A 12,646-nucleotide genomic window follows, 5' to 3' on the forward strand; every position below is an offset into this window, starting at 1 on the left:
TTGTGTGGCAGAGGGTACCTTGAGTACCTCTATCGGTTCTCCCGTCTATTGCAGTCTCGTATTGTTCGTGGAAAGAAGGATTGTCGGTATGCCTCTATGTGGGCTCTAATCTCTCTGATTTTATCCTCATGGTCTCTTCGCGAGATATACGTAGGAGGGAGCAATATGCTGCTTGACTCCTCAGTGAAGGTATGTTCTCGAAACTTTGACAAAAGCCCGTACCGAGCTACTGAGCGTCTCTCCTGCAGAGTCTTCCACTGGAGTTTATCTATCATCTCCGTACCGCTTTCGCGATTACTAAATGATCCTGTAACTAATCGCGCTGCTCTCCGTTGGATCTTCTCTATCTCTTGTATCAACCCTTTCTGGTACGGATACCACACTGCTGAGCAGCATTCAAGTAATGGGCGAACAAGCGTACTGTAACCTACTTCCTTTGTTTTCGGATTGCATTTCCTTAGGATTCTTCCAATGAATCTCAGTCTGGCATCTGCTTTACCGACGATCAAGTTTATATGATCATTCCATTTTCAATCACTCCTAATGCGTTCTCCCAGATAATTTATGGAATTAACTGGTTCCAAATGCTGACCTGCTATATTGTAGCTAAATGATGAGGAATCTTTCTATCTATGTATTCGCAGCACATTACACTTGTCTACATTGAGATTCAATTGCCATTCCCTGCACCATGCGTCAATTCGTTGTAGATCCTCCTGCATTTCAGTACAATTTTCCATATACCAAAGCAGCATCCGCAAAAAGCCTCAGTGAACTTCCGATGTCATCCACAAGGTCATTTACGTTTATTGTGGATTGCAACGGTCCTACGACACTCCCCTGCGGCAGACCTGAAATCACACTTACTTCGGAAGACTTCTCTCCATTGAGAATAACATGCTGCGTTCTGTTATCTAGGAACTCTTCAATCCAATCACACAGTTGGTCTGATAGTCCATATGCTCTTACTTTGTTCATTAAACGACTGTGGGGAACTGTATCGAACACCTTGCGGAAGTCAAGAAACACGGCATCTACCTGGGAACCCGTGTCTATGGCCCTCTGAGTCTCGTGGACGAATACGATACATACATATCTCTTCTTTGCATATACAGTAGATTTGTCAGTTAAGTCGATAAGGAGCTGGCTGCAAAATAATTAGAAGTCGTTGGTAAAAAATAATCTATAGTACTTAACTGGTGGTACAGGAGTCTTCATAGTCAAAAGGAATATAATTATAAACAGAGAGCTATAGAGGCATCACATAGGCCATACTTTTACTAAGCGCCTGGTTAGAGGTTGCTTCCTATCAGCTGAAAGCTATGCTACTTTCCTACTTGACGTCCCGAGCAAGAGTGTCCGAGCGCAAGCCGCGGAATGGCTCTAGCGGCGCTAGTCTCGACTCGCGGGTACAGCGATACTAATACGGGCCGCGGTTGATAACTGCAACCCCTAACAAGTGTGGTATCGAACGTTGATACGACACACATGACTGGTAAATCATCCTGAATACTAATACGTAGATAGTGTTCGACACGATGAACTGTTTATTCGAGAATAATTACTTGGCTAGTGCTTGCAGTGCAAATTACCTTTTTCCCGGAATAAGACACTTCTCTACAGAGCCCCCTTAAATGATCCTCTATCGTCAGGAGCATTCTCTGTGCGATACGTCCGCCAGCCAAGCTTTTCATTCTGCCATGACATAGCCGGCCGGAGTGGCCGAGCGGTTAAAGGCGCTACAGTCTGGAACCGCACGACCGCTACGGTCGCAGGTTCGAATCCTGCCTCGAGCATGGATGTGTGTGATGTCCTTAGGTTAGTTAGGTTTAAGTAGTTCTAAGTTCTAGGGGACTTATGACCACAGCAGTTGAGTCCCATAGTGTTCAGAGCCATTTGAACCATTTTTTTGCCATGACATAACTCTCTGTCCCTCTCTAGCCGACAAATGTTTCCGACTTCGCACTCCTGAGTTCTGGTCAATAATATCCTCATTATGTGTTCAGCCACGCAAAGCTGCCCACTGTAGCAAAAATTTCAAAACAATGGTTCAAATGGCTCTGAGCACTATGAGACTTAACATCTGTGGTCATCAGTCCCCTAGAACTTAGAACTGCTTAATCCTAACTAACCTAAGGACATCACACACATCCATGCCCGAGGCAGGATTCGAACCTGCGACCGTAGCAGTCGCGCGGTTCCGGACTGAGCGCCTAGAACCGCTAGACCACCGCGGCCGGCGCCAAAAATTTCAAATAAATTGTCAAATGTACCGAATAATCTGTCGTTTCACATGACACGTGAATCTTCCATATCCATGTGTCCTAATATGTACACCTTTGAGCCTGCCCGCCTCGCCCAGTGCGGCATTGGCTGACACGTTCGCTTTGTTACAGGAGAGCTGCGGCGAGGGGACGGCCGACAGCCGGAGGTGGTGGCGGTGAAGGTGCTCAAGGAGGCGGCCACGCGGGAGGCGGAGGACGACTTCATGCGCGAGGTCGAGACCATGAGCGCCTTCCGCCACCCCAACATACTCGCCCTGCTCGGCGTCGTGCCCAGGGGTGAGTCCTGACTGCAACATTCACCGCCACGAGGGCCTGTAAAGGCACTGAATATCCTTCCGTTGTGTTCGGTACAAGACGGGAACTTTCATTCCTCTTCGGAAGGTTTCACTGTTATTGTTGGTTTTGAGATCTTCAGTATGAAGACGTCTGCAGTGTATCTCGCATGCTAAAGTGTTCTTTGTAAGCCTATTCACCTGCGCATAGTCGCTGCAACCGACATGCATTTAAACTTGCGTTACACACTGAAGCGCCAAAGAAACTGATATAGGCATACGTATTCAAATACAGAGATATGTAAACAGGCAGAAGACGGAGTTGGGGTCGGCAACCCCTATACAGGGTGGTCGGAAATTCCCGTTACAGACTTCTAGGACCTGTAGAGGGGAGTGAGTACATCATATTTTGAATAGGAACCCATGTCCGGAGACGTCATCCAACGAAACTTCAGAGCAACAAAGTTATAGGCGTAAATGTACGTATACGCGGGGTGATTCCTTGATGATGTTACGGACTTTCTAGGATGATGGAGAACGATAAATGTATTAATTTGAAGTAAGGATCCCTGTACTGGAAACCAACGAGTCGAAAGTTATAAACGAAAACCTTTCTGATACCTCTGACAATTGAATACACGTACCGCTTCTTGTGTTGCAAAGTGTGTGGGGCTGGTAACTTTAAGTGGTGGTAGTGTGGACAAAAACGAGAAAAAATGTCCATTAAACGTGGGCTCTAAAGTGCATATCTTAACAGCTATTAACACTTGCTCAGTGGAAGAGATGTTTCACATTAGCGAAGATGAACGAATGGTCATACCTTCTCAGGTATGCAATTCAGAGCCCACGTAAATTGGAAATTTTTTCTCGTTTCTGTCCACACTACCACCACTGAAAGTTACCAGCCGTACATTCTTCGCAACACAAGTACCGGTACATGTATTCAACTGTCAGAGGTATCAGAACGGTTTTCGTTTATAACTTTCGAGTCGTTCGTTTCCGGTGCAGGGATCCTTACTTCAAATTAATACATTTATCGTTCTCCATCGTCCTAGAAAGTCTGTAACATCATCACAGAATCACCCCGCGTATACGTACATTTACAGACGCCCGCGCCTATAACTTTGACGCTCTGTAGTCTCCTTGGATGACGTCTCCGGACATGGGTTCCTATTCAAAATACGATGTACTCACTCCCCTCTACAAGGTCTAGAAGTTTGTAGCGGGAATTTCCGACCGCCCTTTATAAGACAACAAGTGCTTGGTGCGTTTGTTAGATAGATTACTGCTGCTACAATGGCAGGTTTTCAAGATTTAAGTGATTCTGAACGTCGTGTTGTAGTCGGCGCACCAGTGCTGGGACACAACATCTCCGAGGAAGCGATGAAGTGGAGATCTTGCCGTACGACCATCTCATGAGTGTACCGTGAATATCAGGAATCCGGTAAAACATCAACCCTCCGACATCGTTGCGACAGGAAAAAGATTCTGCTAGAACGGGACCAACGACTACCGAAGAGAATAGTTCAACGCGACATAAGTGTAACCCTTCCGCAAATTGCTGCAGATTTGAATCCTGGGCCATCAGCAGGTGTCGGCGTGCGGACCATTTAACGAGACATAATCGATATGGGCTTTCGGAACCGAAGGCCCACTCGTGTACACGATGACTGCCCGATGCAAAGCTTTACACATCTCCTGGGCCCGTGAACACCGACTTTGGACTGCTGATAACTGGAAAAATTTTGTCTCTTTCAAATTATATCGAGCTGATGGACGTGTAGGGATATGGAGACAACCTTATGAATCCATGGACCCTGTATGTGAACAGGGGACTGCTCAAGCTGGTGGAGGCTCTCTAATGGTGTGGGGCGTGTGCAGTGGGAGTGATATGGGACCCCTGATACGTCTAGATACGACTCTGGCAGGTGACACGTACGTAAGCATCCTGTATCATCACCTGCATCCATTCGTGTCCATTCTGCAGTCCGACGGGCTTGGGAAATCCCAGCAGGACAATGCGACACACTACACGTCCAGAATCGCTACTGAGTGGCTGCAGTAACGCTCTTCTGAAGTTAAACACTTCCACTGGGCACCAAACTCCCCAGACATGAACAGTATTGAGCACATCTGGGATGCCATGCAAAGCACTGTTCAGACGAAATCTACACTCCCTCGTACTCTTACGGGTTTATGGACAGCTCTGCAGGATTCTTGGTGTCAATTCCCTCCAGCGCTACTTCAGGCACTAGTCGAGTCCACGACACGGCTTGTTGCAGCACTTCTGCTTGCTCGTGGGGACCCTACACGATATTAAGCAGGTGTACCAGTTTCTTTGGCTCTTCAGTGTATTAACCGTGCCCTTCTTTTTGTCAAACTGTCGTATAAATTTCTTTTTTTGCCAGTTTTGTTTCAATAATTCCTCTCTAGTTGTCAATCTGTTCACCTACTCTTGTGCTCTCTTCTGTAGGACCACATTTCAAGAGCTTCTATTCTTGTTTGAACTTCTTATCGTCAACGTTCCACTCCTGTACAAGTCAACGCTCCACGGAAATGCTTTCAGAGAAAGCTTAATTTATATTAGATGCTAACGAATTTCTCTTTTTCATATATATTGCTACTGTCGGTGTGCATATAATGTCCTCTCTAATGTGACCAGCCTCAGTTATTTTGACAATCAAATGGGTGATCTCATGGACAACTTTTACTGTCTCATTTCGTAATCTGTCAGCATCGTCCGATTTTATTCGACTAGATTTCGTGACGCTTGTTATACGTTGGTCGATATTCATGCTACAACACCTTCTACAGACTCTACCCATTCCATTCATCTGCTTTTACAAGTCCTCTGACAGAACTGCAGTATCAGTGGCAAACAACAAAGTCTTGCCTTCTCTCTCTTTCCACATTTCTCTTCGTTTTCTTTTATTGCTTTCTAAATCTGCAGACTGAATAACTTCGGAGGCTGGTACAACCCTGTTTCACTCCCTTCTAAATTACTCAATTACTGCTTCCCTTTCAGAACCACCTACTTTTATTACAGCGATCTGGCTCGTTGCACATAATCTTCCTCTGCCTGTATTTTGCCTCTGTCAGAATATAAGGTCAGAGCGATCCTATTCTATATCAACACTTATTCTGATTGTTTAGACATTCAGAGCTCTATATTTTAATTTTACCAGGATCTGGCATTAGTTCACACGATGTACGTTTAGAAAGAGGAAATATTGAATCATTTGGAACAGCAGGTATAATTTACGCTAAGGAAGAATCCACTGAAATGCCATACTACTTGCTGAAATACAATGCTATTTGCTGATAATGTTATTATTCAACAAATTAAATATGATCTTCACAGCTCTGTGTCCAACATATTAGCTCGGGATTTAACATGAAAATCTTTGCACAACAGATCATGACGAAATCGATTGCGATTCGAAATAGCTAAACACAGCACTGGAATATTCTTTCCTTGGCCTTTTTGGTCAACTGTCAGTCATGGCGACCACCATATCGCACACATAGCTTTTTCGTTAAAACTTTTAAGAGCTAATGTTGCGTACTCGTCCGTTTGAGATGCCTACAGCCTAGGTACCTAGCACCCATCCCGTTGAGTGTACTTATTACAAATTTATTGGTGTTTCCATAAAACTCCGCATGTGTATGTTGCATGTAGAATTGCGCAACATATATTCATCGGAAAAATTCGATTTTTAAACTCTTTAATGGAACAGAACACCGGACAAACGCAAGTAGGACTTGCACTCTGAGGGTTCCGTACAAAATTATTATGTGTGTAGATGTTAATAATAATAATTATTATCATTCACGTATGGGTCCAAAAGGACCACGCGAGGTACAATCAATCAATGTCGCCTTTGATGGTTGGCCTTCCTTTCAGGATGAAGTCTCTTTCTTTCATTAGACCACGCTGTTCCAGGCCGTTTTCTAGTTTCCTTTTGACCAAATTTCCAATCAAATATCTTTTGTCTGAATGTTTTTCTACCTGTAGCTTCTACCTGAGTTATACTGACTAAGATCCTCCTTAATCGCAGCTATCCATTTAATTGGCTCAGTTTTGGGTTCACTTCTGTTTTCGTAGAATTCTACTGTGTGTTTTGTCAACCCAGTGGGTGCCATTCTTTAAATGTGCACATAAAATTATGTCTTCGTATCCTCATGTCACCATGTATGTCTGTGTATCGTTCTATTTCCTTATATCTTTAGAAGTTTAAATTATCTGCATCGTCAAAGGATCGTAGACCTTGGTATTTGACATAAATTTCGGCTTGATACCTCTACGCGTTCCTGAGAAAAGGGTGTCTTAACGGAAGGACAAAAAGACAGACAAAAAAGTTATTCTATAACGGTTCCGTTTTTACCTGTTGAGGTATCGAACAATGATAACGTAATAAGATGAATCCACTTTGTAATGCTCACTAGGCTATAAGATACTTTGTTGTCTCCGTGCTTAAAATAGTAAGTTACAAGCGGATAACAAATATTCGCGTCTTGGCAGTATAATGGTTAAAAAGACGATGATGTTTACTTTTGTCTTGCCCTACTAGATCTAAGTCTGCGATGTCAGAGATTTAAATTAGCCATGCTGCATCTCTATTGTAAACGACATAAACTGCTAGGCCGGAGACGCCCTTGTTATTTACTCTATTGTAAAGTATAGTATTTTAAATATTGTCTAACAATAACACACTACAGCAGACAGTCATTAAGAAAACTAACAACTACTACCAAACCGAGGTTTCGACCTCTTTGCAGAGCTATTCTTCAGGGCAACTAACTGGAGTAACGTCGTTTTGTACTGTTTTGTGATGACGCGGCATGACACTCAAAAGAATTGTAGTCACATTATGCTTTTGTTTAAATAAATGTACATTTTATTCCATCAGTCTTCTGGCAGGTTTGATGCAGACTTCCTCGAATTTCTCTCAAGTACCAACCTCTTCATCTCATAGCAGTACTTGCAACATACGTCCTCAGTTATTTGCTTCATGTATTGCAGTCCATGTCTTCCTCTATAGTTTTTACCCTCTACAGCTCCCTCTAGTACCATGGGAGTTATTCCGTGATATCATAACAAATGTCCTATGACACTGTGCCTTCTGCTTGTCAGTGTTTTTCATGTATTCCTTTCCTCGCCGATTCTGCGGAGAACGGCCTCATTCATTATCTTATCAGTCCACCTAATTTTCAACATTCTTCTGTAACACTACATTTAAAATGCTTCGATTCTCTACTGTGTTCCTGATGCACGTTCTCAGAAATTTCTTCCCCAAATTAAGACTTACGTTTAATGGTAGTAGACTTCTTTTGATCAGCAATGCTTTTTATGCAGGAGCTGGCCTGTTTTTGTGTCCTGGCTCCGTCCGTGGTGGGTAGTTTTGCTACCTAGGTAGTAGAATTCCTTAAGGGGAGTCGGATGGTTGTTTGGTTCAAAATTTTTTATTTTTATTTTTTGCCCTTTTTTGTTACGCATATATTTGGGTTTAAATTGATACCAAATTTATTAATTGAGTGGTTTCCGTTTTACAAGCGTTTTAGTAAAGCCCTGCAACGCACACTTTTCATGAACTCAACCTTCTTTTTACTCGCTAGTGACTACTTGTGATAGTACAGCTGTTTGAAAGCTTAGTTGGTGACACTGATGAAATACTAATGCCAACAATGATGAAAACAGCTGCCAGTTTACTTTGCTGTTTTCAGTTCTTTCTTTGTGGTGCTTGAAAGTGAAGTTTGATTACGATATTCGTATTTCAGTGCTTAGATCTCAGCAAATAAGTATATATTATGTAAAAATGCCGCGAATACGAAATAAGAAAAGAAAACGTGGGTTCAGCGGGGGGAGATGTAACCAAAAACAGTTTTTGCATCGTGGTGAATCTGAAGTGGAAGTTCATTGTGAAAGTGAGCCTAGGGCTAGTACTAGTACTGAAGCTGCTTGTGCTTCTAAAAGAAGCTCTTCTTCTAAGAAGCTTACCCGTAACTGGGCTAAATATGAGGTATATGGAAAAGAAGGAGGTTGCTATGATATTGTTAATATCAACAGTTTAGGTAGCCTAGTTAGCCAATTTGCGGTGTGCGTAAAACGTAAAGGATCCCTTACCCTCTCTACTGGAACCAGGCTAGGCTTACAAGTAACGGTTCTCTTGAAGTGTCCACTACTAATTCTCCATGCCTACCAGACTCTAAATAATGAGAAGTGAATGTTCGATTAGCTTACGCATTCCGATATATTGGAAAAGGTGAAGAAGCGGCGAAACTTTCTGCGGTGTAATGAACTTACCGACTCCGACAGCTTTCAAATATTACAATAAGATGCTTCGAGATGGTGCAAAAGAGGTCTGTGAAGAGAGTATGAAGGCTGCCGTTGAAGAAAGTGTCGGTGAAAATGATGGTAATAGAGACTTTACAGCAATATTTGACGGATCGTGGCAACGTAGGGGCCACACTTCACTCAATGGAATTGTATCTTCAATAGCAGAAAACACAGGCAAGGTAACTGATGTTAAAATTTTATCCAAGTATTGCAGATGCGAAAATAGAATGACCAACAATCATTATGCTGATTGCCTAGCTAACTACTCTGGAGTAAGTGGAGGAATGGAGGTAAAAGGAGTTGAGGAAATGTTCCAAGAATCGCTGCTGAAATACGGAGTGCGGTAGAAATATTATTTACGAGACGGGGACAATGGTTCTTACCCTAAGGTTTGTGAGGCCAAGCCATATGGTCCCGACTTCTCAATTGAGAAATTGGAATGTTGCGGTCATGTCCAGAAGCGGATGGGTAGTCGCCTCAGGAAATTGAAACAGAAACTTGGGAAAACAAAACTTTCTGACGACAAAACCATCGGGGGTCGTGGCTGCTTTACTGGTAAGGCTATAAATCAAATACAACTATATTATGGCCTAGCTATAAGAGGGAATGCTAAAAAACTCTAAAGGTAGCGGTCTGGGCAGAATTTTTTCATTTGACGGCTACCAACGGACTATGCTCCAAAGATGAGACAAGCTGGTACAAATTCCGAAAAGCCCAAGAGAAAAATGAGCCTTATGACCACAATGACGATACTCATCTTGCTTTCGCTGTCATGGAACAAATAAAACCAATATTTAGAGACTTGGCCCATCCTGACCTCTTGCATAAGTGCCTACATGGTGGAACACAAAATCAGTCAGAGTCGTTCAATAATGTTGTATGGTCGCGGCTACCAAAAGCAGTTGTATGTTGATGTCTACATTTCAGTTGGGAGTGTACGAAGCTATTACGAGTTTCAATGAAGGAAATTTAGCAAAGTGTAAAATTTTGAGTCATCCAGGCCTCCAGGCAAGAACTGTGTCAAGTGTTTGAAAAAGGACGACGAACTTCTGATTAAAAAAGCGGACAAAGCTGTCACACAAATTGAGAAAAAGTGTCGCCAGGCCACACAGCAAGCAAGAAGAAAGATTGAGGACCAGTTTGAAGAACTAGAAGATCCAGATAGACCTTCATATGAAGCTGGAATGTAGTAATGTAAGAATGAAATCATTGTTTAATAGCCTTATCTTTATTTGTGTTTGCCCGACAACTGTGTTTTTCAATGGTTGGGAACATTTTTCTTGGCTTCTATTAATGTTATCAAGATGATTTTTTAAAATTGTTCCTTATTTGTTATTTGTTGATTTAAACTGAGGAAATATGAATATCTTTTAAAAACTATGGTATAAATTTAATTAAAGTAAAAAAATTGCAGTTTATATGGCTACATTAAAAAAATCTTTTTTTTAAATATAAGCTTTTATGATTTTTAAGAATTATCAGTTTAAAATGAAGATAAAGCTGTAAGGACCACAACAAAAAAATCATGATAATATCTCAATTGGTTAGGGAGAAAAATTTCCTAAATTCATATAATTTAACATGGCCGAGATAGAACCAACTGACTCCCCTTAACTTCATCTACTTCCTGAACATCAATCCTAGTCTTAAGTTTCTCGCTGTTCTCATTTCTGATACTTCTCACTACTTTTGCCTTTCTCAATCCATGTTCTGTACTTATTATACCGTACGTTTCATTCAGCAGATCCTGCAATACTTCCTCACTTTCAGCGAGGATAGCAATGTCATCAGCGTATCTTATCTTTGATATTCTTTCACCCTCAGTAATAATCCCACTCTTGAACGATTCTTTTATTTCCGTCATTGCTTCTTCAGTATATAAATTGAACAGTAGGGCCGAAAGACTGTACCCTTTTAATCCGAGCACTACGTTCTTGGTCTTCCACTCTTATAAATGTACATATGTTATTACAAAGGTAAGAGCAGCTGTAATTATTTCCTGAATAAATTTTTGAAACGTTTCTTTGTCGTATGCGGTTGACGACAAGTCCCTGTTGTTACTGGCAAGCACAGTTTGCGATACCGTGAGCTGCTTGCCTGTTGGTCGGCTGAATGGCGCTGCAGTCTGCACACAGTGAGCGCAGCACCCTTTGCTCTTTCTCAGCCCAGTCTGTTGCGGGGAAACTCAGAAATTAGCTTCTCAACTTCCATCATAACGCGTCACAAACTTAGCAGGCGCCTAAGACGGACTCAGCACGAGCGATAAATGCTAGCGAGCAATTTTCCGCGGTAGACTGCCAGCCGACCTGGGAGCGCACGTGAAGGCTCGGTGGTTAGGGTGAGGTATTGTCGGCTGCTGCCCCTCATCGCCCAGGTCGGGAGGTAATTAAGATGGCGGAGTAATTACAGATAGGACGGGAGGCCGCGGTGGTCGCCGCCAGCTAATCCCGCCGCCGCTGCTGGGGTCACGTTCGTGAAATGGGCAGTTCTGCAGACCTGCGGGCGCAGTCGGCACAAACAACTTCGGCAAACAGGTGAGTACCCCCCCCCCTTCGCCCCTCCCCTCCACACAGCCCCATGTTGCGTTTCCCCCATATCGTGCTTCACTGTTTGACAGTCTGGGGAACTGAAAAGGAGCTACTCCAGTACTGTACATTAACAGGGTGTGCAAGAGACACGGTCCAGTCACCAGTGACCAACGCGAATGTTCGATGGCAACGTGCAATAAACACTCACAACGGCAGGTGGCGGCAATGGAGGTTATACAGGGTGTTACAAAAAGGTACGGCCAAACTTTCAGGAAACATTCCTCAAACACAAAGAAAGAAAATATGTTATGTGGACATGTGTCCGGAAACGCTTACTTTCCATGTTAGAGCTCATTTTATTACTTCTCTTCAAATCACATTAATCATGGAATGGAAACACACAGCAACAGAACGTACCAGCGTGACTTCAAACACTTTGTTACAGGAAATGTTCAAAATGTCCTCCGTTAGCGATGATACATGCATTACATGCATACGGTCTGTATCGCAGCATTGCACCAACGCGTGTTCCGTGCAGAGTTCTGCGGTTAGAGCTCTTTGTGTGCTCAGAAGCGACATTTTCACCAACGCCTAATCACTTCCATCAACTTACCTAATATTCTCGATCTAGAAGTTATCCTTGCGAGGTGCCGAGTATTTATCAACGCAGCTGCCGGTAATAGGGGCGCGTAATTGCAAATTGTTAATGTGCCATTCTCAGGTGTGTGTGGGTGCACAAAGAGATTCACTTTTTTTTTTTGTAAATTTTGTCAGTTGTGGGGAATATCAAATTAAAATGCCAATATTACGATAGAATTATCGACTTCATTGTAACTAGCATTTACCCTGTCCCAGTAAGCTTTACATGTACTCTAGTCACTGCACAGCTTGCACAGACGGGAAGGAAAGAATGTTTGCAGGCTTCTGTGTCAGCGACGGACTGATAAGCTTACATTACGTGGTCACCAAACACCTGGATTTAAACCTAATCGAGGATCTGTGAGGCAAGCTCTATCGGTCTGTTTGCGTCATGAATCCTCAACTGAGAAACCTAACACAGTGGTCACTGCGGTGGAATCTCTGTGGCCCCACGTCGCTGTCGGTACCCTCCAGAACATCATTGACTCTCAAACTGCATGGCTACCAGTTTTAAGTAACATCCAACCTCCAGCTCTACGAAGATCAGAGGCTCTCCTGAAGACCTGGAGAAACATTCATAAGAAC

The 12,646-nt window shown here is 43.0% G+C and overlaps 1 protein-coding gene across 3 annotated transcripts in view; it reads left to right on the forward strand.

The window, feature by feature from the left end:
- Nucleotides 1-12,646, forward strand: part of LOC126188073 (tyrosine-protein kinase transmembrane receptor Ror-like) — a 675,128-nt gene that overhangs the window by 618,180 nt on the left and 44,302 nt on the right. For all 3 annotated transcript variants that reach the window (XM_049929521.1, XM_049929522.1, XM_049929520.1), the window contains one exon: nt 2,397-2,561. In XM_049929521.1, coding sequence (XP_049785478.1) covers nt 2,397-2,561 — 165 coding nt within the window. The remainder of the gene's footprint in view (nt 1-2,396; nt 2,562-12,646) is intronic.

This window comes from Schistocerca cancellata, chromosome 5, assembly GCF_023864275.1.
Source record: "Schistocerca cancellata isolate TAMUIC-IGC-003103 chromosome 5, iqSchCanc2.1, whole genome shotgun sequence".
NCBI classification, from domain to species: domain Eukaryota; kingdom Metazoa; phylum Arthropoda; class Insecta; order Orthoptera; family Acrididae; genus Schistocerca; species Schistocerca cancellata.